Source organism: Magallana gigas, chromosome 4, assembly GCF_963853765.1.
Source record: "Magallana gigas chromosome 4, xbMagGiga1.1, whole genome shotgun sequence".
Classification (NCBI taxonomy): domain Eukaryota; kingdom Metazoa; phylum Mollusca; class Bivalvia; order Ostreida; family Ostreidae; genus Magallana; species Magallana gigas.
The window spans coordinates 234,547-249,229 of record NC_088856.1 but is presented as its reverse complement, the minus strand read 5'-3'; the positions used below and the strand labels follow the sequence as shown (position 1 = coordinate 249,229).

Below are 14,683 nucleotides of genomic sequence, written 5' to 3'. Positions count from 1 at the left end.
ATTTTGATAGGAGACAAGCTTGTATTCTGGTAGCAAAATATGTCAGAAATTGTATAAATGCAGGGCCATCGATCGCGCGAATTATATTTCATATTGGGGTAGCTAAATTGATCGATAAGTTGGGGGGCGTAACCAGATTTAAGTTGTTCAATTATTCAACAGTGTGTCAAATTATTCTTATATTTGATAAATTACATTGTCGCTTATTTGATGCCACTATATTAAGAGACAAAGCAAAGTTGTAGTTAATCTAATACGTTTATCAAGATATATATTAAAGAAAACGTTCAAAAATCCTAAAATGGATTTCCGTGAATGATGTGCTTACACATTATATATATTTTTCAAAGCTTATAAAATATATGAGATTAGTTGTTTCCAACTTACAACTTGTAACTGATCATCAAAGCTGAAGAACGGTATTTCTTTAATGTCGAACCTATGTAATTATTCCACTGTTGTGAGATTGTCAGAAAATGCCAGAAACATGTATCATATACTGCACTCTAAGTCTTGACCGTGTAAACAATAACGTTAACACTTCGCCGCCCATTTAACAAAAATTGCCGTTATCATCGCCGCTACAATGAATATAGATCGCTGTTATTAGATTTCAATTCAGTTCATTTTTGTGCAAAATTATTGGGGCGGCGACCGCCTCTGCCGCCCCTGTTCCAACACCTTTGAAATGTCAGTGACTAGTACATGTATAACATTTAGGTGCTATCAAAAGAAGGAAAAAAACACCATTCCAGGAAAGACCCGGGGTGGCCTGATTACAGACTCTCTCCCCTTTTATCATCTACATTATTGCCAAATCAGATAGTCTTGTTAATTACTCAAAAAAAATTCTGATTATATATACAAAAATAAATTATTCTAATAGCTAATTCGTCGGAACAAATCGTAATTCGTCCGAACAAATAATTTATTCGTCCGAAATATCCTAATTTGTCCAAATAAATCGCAGTTCACCCGAACAAATCGTAATTTGTCCGAACAAATCGTAATTCGTCCTAACACATCGAAATTCGTCCGAACAAATAGCTAATTCGTGCAAACAAATAACTTATTTGTCCGAATAAATAGCTATTGTGTCCAAACAAATCCTAATTTGTTCGAACAAATCCTAATTTGTCTGAACGAATTACCTATTCGTCTGAACAAATTATAGCTAATTCGTCCGAACAAATCGTAATTCGTCCGAACAAATAACGTATTTGTCCTAACAAATAGCTAATTCGTCCGAACAAATCCTAATTTGTCCGAACAAATAAGATAAGTTTTTTATCACCTAGCCCTTCCACGCCACCGTAATATTTCCATATCTCCTTAGAAATTAAAAGAAAACGGTCATTATTTTTCTAAATACAAACTACAATAACAATGAACGAGCAAATTTCGGCAATTTTACGTTTTGCCGTTCGGTATTGAAACGTTCGATTATATAATTTTTGGTGTCATCCATAAGCTTAACATGCGGCTAGAATGGTACATCTATTGCACAAAGATCATCAGACATGTTTATCCAAATCTTGTTTGGTCTAGAAGGACATTAACAAAATTGGCACTGCGTTTTGCATCCATCTCGTGATCAATATATGTCACAGGGTCGTAAAGAAATAACGATCGAAGTCTGGATTCGTGCTTATAGATGCTTTTATATGATATAAGAAAAGAGACCTAGAAAACACAACACAACACAACACACACACGTTGACGAAAGACAATTACATGTACTACATATATTTAACTAAATTACAAATACAATGGTTTTCTCAATTATAGTTCCGGTGATTTACCGACAGTATCACTGAATACGATGTTACAATATTATGTTTAACAGTGATCTTACCAGGTATCCAGGACTTTAAATAATAAATGGAATATACTGAATCTTTGAAGATCAGAAGTACATTGGTACATGAATCTAGCGCCGTAAAGGGTAGCATCTGTGGGTTCTGGATTTGGCGGGACTTGCGCTTATATAGTGAACGAAGTTAGTAAGGCATGCAAAGTTATGACTTAAAAGTCGTCTGTCATTGGTCAATGAGACATATATACCTGTAGGCATGTTCACGAAACTTTTCTAAGATATGACCTAAGTGTGTTCCTAAGATATGACTTAGGAAAAAAGTTAGGAACATCCTAAGATCAACTTAGGACACGTCTTAAGATGAAGCTCGACGGTTACTTAGGAACATCTTAAGTCAGGATATCCTAACCTTCTACAACAATTCTTATTTTTCACATTTATCCATACATATCGAACTTGAGAGACTTTTGTAGGAATAAATCATTAAATATTTTGCAAGAGAAAAGTGTACGTGTCGGTAGTTAACACAATTTAATATACTTAAAACCAGTAAATTTAATGTATACATTTTTAAAAATTTACAAATACTAAATTTACACAACACCTGTGCATTCTTCGAGTGTAAATTATTTTTTTTCATAAAGTTAACGTTACATATAAAAAAAACACACACGTGCAATCACAACCTATATTATCCTTTAATCTGCAAAATATAGAACACACGAACATATTAAGTAAGAAATAAGTTGTGATGTATCTTGAAAATACATTAATACAGTTTATTCAACACTCAAATTTTATAACGATTATTTTTTTTAGATTGATGTGATAAAAATTAGGAATGATCGCGCATGGCTTATATAAACCAATGTAAATTTACTTTTTAGCGAAGGACATTTGAAAAATTTCCAAAAGTAATCAGAACAAAGAATGTAACTCAATTAGTGTACATAGTAGAAATTCAAAAGAAGTGACTAATTTACATTCGCCAAACAAAGACAATATCTGCTAAAAAATGAAGCACGTAGCAACGGAGAAAGGGGGGGGGGTTAGGGTCTCTTTCCATATAGTTTTGTTAAAACTAACATACATGATACATACATGATAGAATCAATGACTCTGCCCCCCCCCCCCTTCTTCCTCCCGAATTGGGAATTTGAGGTTTGTCGGAAATGCTGGAACTGTAGAAAATATTGCTTTATTCGACCGGCCTTAAGAAAAACCTTCATACATATGTAACTGCCCCAATATTCCCAAAAAACGTAATTTTACAGCCTTAGGATGATCTTAGGACAAGGTAAATGATGTCCTCAAGTTAGGACAAAGCTATGGCGGTTCCTAAAGTTAGGAGAGCTTCGAAAAACAGACTTAAGACTAAGACATGTCCTAAGATGTACTTAGGACGCACCATAGTCCTAAGATTGCTTCGTGAACATGCCTGCAGGTCACTAAGAAAAACCATATGACATATCACAACATTCACACGTGCATTCATTCATACATACAGAAATGCGTTCTATCAGCAATGCGCGCTTATGAACATTAAATGCATAAATATATATGAACTGTGACATATATTTATACTATTTTAACAATAAAATGCATTCTTTTAAATGTGATTCATTCGGGATATGAAGGTGGCGACTTTGCAGAAAAAATATGATACAAATATCTGGAAAAAAAATAATTTTCGGCACAATTAATTGAACGTCATGCAGATTTATTACAAATAAAAACCCAATATCAAAACAACATAATTTTATAACTTATTCTTATTTATAAAAAAAAAAGTTACAAAAACAATTTACGCGTATTAAAAGTGTTTTCCACCTTAGCAACATAGGTAATGTATAGTTATTTTTCACATATCTGAGAAATGTATATTAAAGCTAGTGTCTTAGATCTTTATAGCTTATTCTCTCTTTTTGCAGTCTCCTTTTTTCAAATTTGTATTTACAGTTGTACATGTAGTATAACCAATGAATGATTTAAAAGTCATTGACATTAGCAGTGTTCTCGCTTATTTTGATATGAAAATCTTAAAAAATACAACAGTTTTCCATAAGTAAAATACATTATTGAATCGCAACATAAAATGAAATATACTACTAAGTAATTGCAACATTTTATGTGATTTATAGAGATTCAAAATACGATACAATATTTATTAACATAGAATTAAGTTTGATTATATGATATATTTTACGATTTGAAAGAAAATAGACACATATATCATATATCACATATATCACATTGAATAAAAGCAAAACATTAAATTTCTTGTGTCATTATGATATACAACATCAACAATGATTTTGTTAAATATGAAGTTGTTGGTCTCATGCAGGTAATGACCTCCGTAAATAAAGAATACCTATGTTGACAAGATCCGATTATGCTACATGATTCATTCCACCTTACACCGGTCAATTGAACTAAGGAATTATTTGAGATGTGAAGTAACTAAGACAAATACAATGCTCTTGAAAAAAGTTACATTTTAAAAACATATAAAACATAAAAATAAGTTCAGGTATAGTGAAGTGCATAAAAAGTAAAGAAAATGTCGAATGATTTATTTTCGACATAAACTGTTGCTTTTAAGGGATCAACATAGTTCAGAAACAATACTCCTGGCACCAACACACGCCGCACAGAACTATTTGACTTCAGTGTTAGATACAACAACCCGTCATCCTAAATACATTCATAGCTAAATATTTAATATCCAGGCGCATATATGCACAAAATGTCATTTGACAATGCAAAAAAAAAGTTTTTTTTCTGCCACTATCCATCAATATTTAATATCAGTTTTTATTAAGTGGCGTCAAACATGGCGGCGCCCATGTAAGAACGGTTATCTTTTTAAAAGCCAAAGATGAATAATTTAGAAGTTAAGAGTTGACAAACATTTCCAATTGATGGACTGACTGTTTCTGATAACTCATTTCATTACTGGTATGAGGTTGCCTGAACATCTTGTATTCTCCTCTGTGTAGCAGCTTGTATTCTGTTGTATGGATATTGTACGTTCAGTGATTGTTGGAACGAGTACAAAGCACCCTGGCGATTCCCTCTGATGTGTTGACAGATTCCGAGGATCTCCCAAGAGATGTCTCTAAATATAAAACCTAAATAGTGTCCTTCATCATAGTGAACTAGGACCTGTAGCTCATCTAAAGCTCTTAGTGATAATGTTGTATCGATGTGTCTGTAACACAAGAACTCAAGGAAGTGTAACATTACAAAGACTGGGACATTTAATGCAACCATGCTTTTCTGTCGACCTGACCGTTGTTCCAATACAAGTTCCTTGATATAACAGATTTGGTTATCGAGTCTAATGTCTTCTGCTACAGCCTGTCTAATCTTTGTAGACCAGGACTGTCCCCCCAAAGCCTCAGTATATATCTCTCTATCTACCTGGTTCAAATACACCAAATATGGCTTTGCTAACCTGGCTTTTGTGATATCTATAACAGATAAAGCTTTCCTGTATCTACCTGTCTTGTAATAATACATGGCAATATGCAGCAAATCAGACACATACCCAAACTTGGCTGCAAATTTAAGCATGCGACAGGAAAGTTTGTCTGCAATATACATCTTTTTATTTACACTTTCGTTAGTGTTCATATGTAATAGAAAGGCTGCATACTGAAGAACAGTTGATGTAAGTTTTTGTAACAAGATAACTTGATATGGTGTAACGGTTGAAACTACTAATTGTTCCATAATATGTATGCCTTTGATGATGCGACATAGTTCTTTGGAAAGGCCACTTGGGTTTCCACTAATTGGTGTTTGCGAATCAAAAATATAAGAACAGGACTCGCTGATGATTTCTAAATCTTTATCAACTTCAGACTGCATTACATTTTGATCTGTACAAATAAAAACTCTGGGATAGCACAGAGCGTCAATAAGACAGGACCTGATAGTGGAACTCTGTAATAGACAGGCTAGACCTTTCTCATACAATTCATGACACTGTAGAAACAATCTATTTTGTGCTGAGCCATGGACCTTTGTCAGAAACAGGTTGTTTTGTGGGATGAAGAAATTAGGACAAACCCCCTCATGCACCCATTTAAGGAGGAGTTTGAAGCAGACCCAGAAACCGGCCAGGAAATTTTGTGGACACCAGTGAGATAGTAGGTTTTGTTGAATCGCCCAAAAAACTGCTGTCTTCATGTGATAGGAGCACAACAGATGCGCGGATTCTTCTGATTCCAGATTAATTACTTCTTTTAAGAAAAATTTTAACAACGCATATGTCAAAAACTGACAGTGGTTCATTGAGTTAACAAGTTTATTTTCAGCTTGAGTAAAAGAAATTCTCCATTCTTCATGTTGATGGAGTCCTAATGGGTGTCCTATTGCTACAAAATGACATCCATTATTTACAATATCATTGACAACCTCAGGATCAGGCCACGAATGACATCTGTCTGTCCATGCAGTAGCAGACGGAGGCCAAAAGTCACAAGCGAAACAAGAAGCAAGATCAAATTCTACCATCCCTGCAACACAACCACTGTAGCATGGTCCATGTTGAGTAGAATCAGGAAATTCTCTTGGCAAAGATAACTGTCTGACTTTTGAACTTGATATATAGTTTCTGTCATTCATTCTGACACATGCTAACTTTACTTGTTCTCTTTTTGATGGTGTCAGTAACTGAAGTAAAGTGAATCCTGGTGGACATTCAGAAATGTCAGAGAGAATCAAGGTTGTATTGGCTGTGTTGTAAGAACCAGACTGAGACTTGTCCATTATCACCCGGTGGTTGTTTGGCCATAACATCCAGTCAATATCTGATCCAATCCATCTAAAACCTTCTCTGTAACTTCCACCCATCATCAATACGGCCCAATCATTTTGTGATATTCCTCTCTTGACCATTTCCCAGATGTCCACTGTCCGCCTCCTCATAGCAAGCTGATAGGAGGTACCCACTATCCAAGACATCCCAAAAAACACTGCCTCTGACATGTGCTGCATTCCTTCATACCTGTCAGTATTAATTTGCAGATGAAAAAATCAGGGTTAGGAAGATTATTTAGTTTTAATTTATATTTACATTAGATACATAGTGTTCTCGATACCTTTGGGAAAATGTTTCTTATACTAGCGAAATCTGTTTAGGTCATCTAAGTCGCTAATCGAACCTGTGATCATTAATTGGTTTTCATCCGTTCTTGTGCGTCGTGCATTCAAATTTTGTATTTTTACCTTTTAAGTGAAAACAGCCAATTTGAGAAGAAGGAATCAAATTTGTGTAGCATATAACTTAATTTATCCCATCGGGGCCTCATGAGGAGACCAAATTTTCCCTTAAAAATTGAAGAAAAAAACCCACTAAGTGCATTGTTTTGATATCCATGAAACCCTCTACAAAAATTGTATAGTTAATGGCTACTAGGTCAGACATCGTTCTTGGCCAATATGGCCAAATGGTGAATATTTAATTATAGAATATATTTTTTTTTACTCTTATTTATACTTGAGAAAAATTTAATGCATGATTAAAATGTCTTTGATGCCCTCTATCTAAATTATAAAATCCATGGTTTCTGGGTTAGACGTTCAGGCCCTATGTATGGAAGTAGAGAAGATGTTTCAACTTTTTAATTGTTCTGCCCATGAGGTCCCTGGTGTTGTAGGGTCATACATTTCACTATTTATTATCATCTTATCCTAGAGATACTTTAAACCAAAATGGTAAGAATTGGCCTTGTAGTTTTTAAGACGTAAGAAATGTAAAACTGTTAAGGGACGACAGATGACGCAGGGCGACAGACAAAGACAAATAGCAATTATTCACATGAGTGACCCAGAGGACCTAAAATCAAACAAAATACATAAAATCGATGTACAAGAAGCCCTCTGCCTAAATTGCGAAGTTGCTGGCCTCTGGGTCAGATATCTAATTTGTTCTGCCCTAGATTTTATGATGATTTTTTTTGCATGCATTTCTACTGATATGATAATCATTTTAAAACAAAAAATCAAACATTTTACACATCGGTTTTTAAGGGTGTTTTTAAAAGTTTGTTAATTTTTAACATAAGACCCCATGGGATTTTGCTTGATATGTATCAATTTTGCACTTTTTTTCATTGATTCCCTAGTGATTTTTTTCTTTTTCACATATTAAAGTTATTGCTAAAAGGTATCAAATAATCAAATAAAAAAGCCTTTTACCACCTGGTTTGTTTTAGGGGCCTTATCCAATTTTTTTTGTACATCCCATTTCTTAGATTTGTCGGATAATGGCTATTTTGTATTTGACAAAGGCGGAAATGGTGATCTTTATAGTATTTTAAAAACCTTCAGTCATATTTAAGCGGTAAAATATATAAAACATCACATGTAAAGCGACATAGATATAAAATACATGGTTACTGTCTTGAAATACATGTATTTTAAAACTATATTTAGGTGGGGTAAGAAAACGTGACACAAAGCCAGGCTTGCTTAACCTTCTTCACGTTTTCGACCCGAGCCCAAAAATAGCCTATACTTCAAGACATTTATGTTAATTCTACAAAATAATTTCATTTTTACGCCTGGAACGAGCTATTTGTGACAAATTTTGCTGAATATCTGCAGTTGAAACCATAATTCCATGGCGTCAACCAAGCAAAGAGATGACGTCACATTGCAAATGAAACGGTGCGCGAAAGCGTGCGTACTCGAACTGTACTCAACCTCGTTAAGGTCAATATGACCTTATTGTGAAAATATATGGACTCTTAGCTTTTACTTTAACAGCAGACAGAGGATACCTTGTGCATGATAATGATGTAAAGCCTTCTACCAATACTGTGAAATTCATGATCTCTTGATCAAGACTTTTATAAGAAAAGATAGTTACATGTAAATATTATTGAGGTTATGTTAAGATTACTGAAAAAAAATCTTTTCAAAATCATTTGGTCTGAAAAGCTGAAACTTGTGAGAAAGAATCCTCGGGAAGTGTAGATTCAAGCTTGTTCAAATCATGACCCCAATGGGTTTTACTTTAACTTTCTTGAACTAAATTATAACCAATTCGCATGATTGATGTTGATCAAATTGAAATACTATGTATAAATTTTGAAATTTGATGCATTTCCAGGTAGCAACATTTCTGATCAAATAAACAAATTAGGATGAAGTACTTAGTTTCTAAGGGCTTTAAGTGCTTACACATACAAGTAATTAGAGGTTGAAATAGTAGGTAGAGTTGGTTTCGCTATAAAGACATGAAGACAGCGTATATAAAATTGCAGCATCTTCCGACAAGCGGTGAAACACCCTAATATGCACTATGAAAGCATCAAGACACCCACTACTTTTCCTAACCTTATGTAAATACAGGGCTCCATATATTGAGCTTAACAAAATCATAATTAAATTCAATAATATAATTTAAGATATACATATAAGAGACATATAAGTCTTTCCAGCGAATACATAACATGGCTGTTGAGTGACTCTATTTTTAAGCGGGATGTGCCACCATCTTGTACACCTAAGAATAAAAATGTTTACATTCCTTGAACTGCCAAAAGTGGTCAAAACTATTGTCAAAAGTTGAAAAAGCTAAATATGAGGTTCTGCATGTTGGTCAGTAAACAGATTACGTATGGAAAAACAGGACAATGCATTTTTAATAACTTAAAACAGCTGTTGAACTGCGAAGGGGCAGACTTATTTTTAACATTAAAAATCTGAAAAAAAGAAAAAGGTGTATCAATGTCGGCTCTATAACCATTATAGAGAAGAAGGTTTAATCTTGCACATTATTATAGTTACAGTTACTGTAACTTCCTCATAATAGGGTACCCTATTTTAATCAGTCGGCATGGTATCTATTTTTAGAACAAGAAAAATCAAGCCTGTACTCAGAACTGGGTAAATGGAGGCCCTTTATCGTTATATTTTCATAGAAAAAATTTTTTCAGTAGAATCTGTGTTGAATATGACATACATCTCTATATACCAGTTCCATGTGCTTTTTCAGTTATGTAAGTATACATTGAATTAAAGTGTTAGAGTTGTGTAGGGGTCCAAAAATATTTTTGCCTTAATTGAAAAATAAAGATACGTAACTATATATTTCAATAAAAATATACGGGAACTTCAATGTACTACCATAGACACAGACGAAACATATCTCCTGCGAATTGATGGTTTTTAGACCCATTTTAAGAGTGGGGTACTCTCTTTTGAGACATAGTTACAAATCAAATATGCAAGTTTATAGTCTGTCTCAAGTTATTGCTTCCATCATTTTTGATGATTTTTAATAAAAATACACATACCTGTAAAAGAAGTACTGTAAGGGAAAATATCCAAGATATCTTCATTATAAAAAATATCCCTTTTCACTCATATGTTTACAGGAACGAAAACAAAATTCTTTTGGAGATTTATAACGGGAAATGTTTACATCTTTTCTCCATTCGGAAATACTCGGGACACCTCGTGCAGTTTTTCAACGTTATCAATCGGGCTTATTTATGGCTGATGCAATGTAAAATCCCCGTAGAGTTTCTATTTTGGGATGTGTATTGAGACCTGAAGCGGTAGAGGGGGCATTTTAAAATAGATAATCTGGACATTTTTTATTTTAGTTGATGAACGTAGTTTGAGCACAAAGGTTTTTATTATTTCAAAATATCAAGCGAAAAGTGGTGGAAGCAAAAATTTAGGACAGAGTATAGACATTTTTCTCAACAAATGATAGAATAGTGGTCACTTATTACCTCCTTTTAATAGTTTGTTAGATTTTTAAATCTTGAATTAAAGTCTGTAGCTGCGCAGTTCAAAATAATTAAAAAGGCATTGTTTTTTAATGCAATACACCATGCAGAATCTCATATTTATTGCTTTTTTCTTTTGACAACAGTTTAATTCAGTTTTGAGCAAAAACAAGACAGTTTAAGAAATGTTTACAACTTTATCCTCAAATGTAATAGATGGCCACACATCTCCCCTAAGAAAGTTAATTTTTTTCATTGTATTTTTCAAGTTCTGTTAGAAATTCGAAAAAATGGGGATTGAGTTGAAAACTATTTTATAACAAATGAGCTTAAACATTCAACAACTTTGATAATGGGTTGTCTTCGTCAAATTATTAGGTTTGCCTTTTACTTACATTTGTGTGGAGATGGACTCCATTTTGAAGCTCAGCTACATACCATTGATAAAGACTATCTTGTACTATCTTTAGGTGTGGTAATTTTCATATCCAAGTATTATATATTGACTTCGTCTCTTATCAGTATGAAATTAAACAAATTAGATTGTTTAGATAAAGCCATGCCAAATAACTGTGATAGCTGTTTCTGTTATCAATGGAGCAAGTTTTTCTTTACCATTTATAAAGTTTTTTTGACCAACCTCGTATGGTTGATATATCCAGATATGGAAATACTATTGTAGTATACTGTCTGTATCTCTATTCTATACTTTGAATCATATGCTCTATGATCTGATAAGCCATTTGCGTTAGAAAATAGATAAACAGTCAACAGTAAACCAATAATTTTTCAATGGCTTCAAGTGGCTTACTATTTATAGATGAATAAAAAATACACCATTACCACTGTACTTGACCCCTGTGACCCTGTTAAAGTGGTGTACCAGTATTAAGAACAATATGATATATAACGGGTTTAATTGGCCTCCTTTTGGGTAAAAGGTCATGTACCCTTGCAACTCGAAAACTGTATTTTTTGGAAGGACTGTGACAAATACAATATAGAGCAACAGCGTGCAATTATTTTTATTGACAAGCGTTAGGCTAAAGCATATTCCTGTCTTTTATATCCCTAGAACTTGCCAACCAAAGACCATGACCGTTTGTCAGTAAATTGCACAATTTGAACTTATAAACATCATGCATTGTAACATTAGAGTAATATATGTTGCTTAAGGACTTTGTATTCGTGATAGTTTCTTCAAATTTCCAAGCACGTATTCTTTGAGCAATAACCGTTTGGCCTTCTTTCTTTAACCCCAGTGCTTTTGGTGTGTAGATGTAAACACCATATTTTAGAATCATTCCCATACTCCGAAGGAGCGAGGGTATGCTCTTTAACCCGTGTTTGTCTGTCAATATGTCTGTGCCTAAGAAATAAATGATGTATGTTTCTATTTGGTATTATTCAGTCAGTAGCAATCACATATTAACTTCCTGTTGAATGACAACAATGTTTATTTATAGCCTAAAGTTATGACAAAGATTTTTTTTAAAAATATTCATCGTAAATTGTCAAAGTTTAACACACTCTCTTTTTAAGCAAACCATTTTAAAACAAAGTCAATGTCAACTTCCCAACGCTTATTCGGTATATTAACATCAGATTGGGGTGATCATAACCTCACAGATATCTTGTTCGACCTTTACTTCAAATGAAAGCAAAAATATGATATTTTAAAGGAAGATTCAAACGGGAAGAGTTCACATGCATTTCAAGAGCAACAGGACGAAATGACATTATCATACATACATTCAAACAATTTGATTTGCTTTCCTGTTTGAAAACTGATTTAATATTAAGGTGGCTCTATACACCGACAGTTTATTCCAATTTTCAATAGAAGACCACAAAACATATACTTATCAAATACAAAAATGTGTTAAAATGACGATAGGGATACTATAGGTATTTTTAAAGAGTTTTTTAAAATGTTTTTTCGTGTTTTTGTCAAATATTTTTTAAAAAGACAGCTATCAACAAATTGAGAGAAATTATTTTGTCATATGATGGATATTTCCTTCGGACACATAAAAAAAATATAACACTTCTTAACATTCAAAAATGTTATTATTGCAATTTTTTTAGTATTTCCCCAAAACATTTTTTTTTCATATTTTCTTACTCTGTTGACAAATCATCTGAAAAAGTTGCTTGATGTTATAAGAAAATGTATTTTAATAAATGTGACATAAAAATTGAATGAAAACCATTACAAATAAACACAAAGAATATTTTAAATTTTATTTGGTATTAAAGTTCCTCGTGTAAGGGTTATCGTTCCTAAGTCCCAAGGCCCAAACACCTTGGGGGCTTTTCATTTCTGAGTTAAAGAAAATTTCCTAAATATAAATTTTTCAAATATCGGTTCCCATACAATTTACCTCAGTTTAAATCAGCAAGTACCGGAAATGCATGTTACCAGATTTACTTTTTTGCGTACTGCGTCATCAAAAAGTGGTGTATAGAGCCACCTTAATTAAAGGTTTTTTCGATTTTTGTTTAGGTAAAAAGTATTCATTACGATTAATATTTTTCAGAAATTCACTTATTGTGTTGCTTTTTCCAAAAATGCCTGATTATTACAACAACATTTTGAAGGAAGAATTTACTAACTCTATTCATATTGTATTTAATAAGGAAGATAGTTTCATTGTAAAAAAAAACCACGTTAATAAGAGGGCATTACCGATATGTGCGTAAGTTCTATACGCAGAAGAGATATCTAAAATGAAACATAAACATGCACAGAAATATTTTTTAATGAATAAACTCAACATAATTTCTATTTTCTGCTTCAATTATAATAGAAATAGAAATACAATATTTTTTTTATATAATTATAAGCTGCTGGGTATTTGTTTTTCTTCCTTTATGAAAGCATTTTTTCAAATTATAAAAAAATACATTGTATTTTAGGTACAATAAATGTCGCACCTTTTAATCTTAGTAATGAAATGAGCTATACTGGTTTTAAATAATTTCAAAATGCGGATCTTTATATATCTTTTATTATATCAAAACCAAAACCAATTATAAAAAAAAAAAAAAAAATTAAATTATTTCTAAAACGCTTAACATGATGTAATTGACAATTAGCGAAACAAATAACATTTTCTACAGAAAGTTAATGTTTTATACATCTCGAAGGTTTGTTTTTTACATATTTAGATTATGAAGTGTTAATATAAAATGAATAGATAAATAAATAACTAATTTCTATTCTTTGTAATCTCCTTAAAATACTTAATTCAAAAATTGCATTGTTATATCTGCTTTAAAATTCTTGACCAGACTTGTTAATGATCTAATTTATGTAGTTTCGATTTTAACCTTTACCGTTAACGGTATTTATACCGTTTTAAACGGCATTTTTGCAATGTTGAGAATTAGACCCAAATTTTGTCAGCATAACTAGATATATGAAAATTTTTTGATAAATATTAACGAGGAACTAGCCATAATTTGAAAATGAATAACGGAGATTTACCTATGCATATTCATAAACGATTAACGTTTAGGGTGGAACTGCGCATGTGTGCGGGAATAATAATTTAGAAGGGCAGCATGCAGAAGGAGGTAATATGACAGGTTTGTTTACGTCTGTTTGAATTCATATGAACAGGTCTGTGTGCTGTTAACAGAAAAATATCAGATATTGTCATCTGCATTTTATGAGGATGGTTGCGTATCGGTATCGGAGACAATCGATGAGAGGTCTTTTGTACCTGACCATTATTTTCACACATTGACAACATATATTATCAAAATACAACGTCAAAATTGTCCCGTCTGGGGCCCCTCGACTCAAAATATATACAATTTATAGATTTTAAGTATTCGAGTGATAGCTTTACAGTCACGTTTTATCATATTCAGGCAATGAATATTGTATCATATACATACAAGCAAGCTCCTTTTCCTTTAGGAGTGAACATCTTATTAAACAAAGAAAGTACACTGCTGTGTGACCCACCTGTCCACAGCTGGCCCACAGCTGGTCTATAACAAGAAAGTTAAACACGAAGTTTCTAACATGTGTCCACCGCCCAAAGTGATCTTCAATATAGATTCTCATTTTTACAACATTTGCTGTCAAACTCTTTCTTTC

The 14,683-nt window shown here is 32.9% G+C and overlaps 1 protein-coding gene across 1 annotated transcript; it reads right to left on the bottom strand.

Moving 5' to 3' along the window:
• Window positions 1–4,105: 4,105 nt before the first annotated feature.
• LOC105348117 (uncharacterized) lies at window positions 4,106–11,054 on the bottom strand. The gene is made up of 2 exons (XM_011457424.3): window positions 10,968–11,054; window positions 4,106–6,833 (listed from the first exon to the last, which is right to left on the bottom strand). The coding sequence occupies exons 1-2, from the start codon at window positions 10,988–10,990 to the stop codon at window positions 4,772–4,774; spliced, it is 2,085 nt and encodes a 694-aa protein (XP_011455726.3). The 5' UTR covers window positions 10,991–11,054; the 3' UTR covers window positions 4,106–4,771.
• Window positions 11,055–14,683: the final 3,629 nt, after the last annotated feature.

Coding starts and splice junctions, on each gene's coding strand:
- LOC105348117 (XM_011457424.3), bottom strand. CDS start 10,990: ATGGAGTCCATCTCCACACAAAT. Junction 6,834..10,967: donor GAGTCCATCTCCACACAAAT/GTAAGTAAAAGG, acceptor TAATACTGACAG/GTATGAAGGAATGCAGCACA.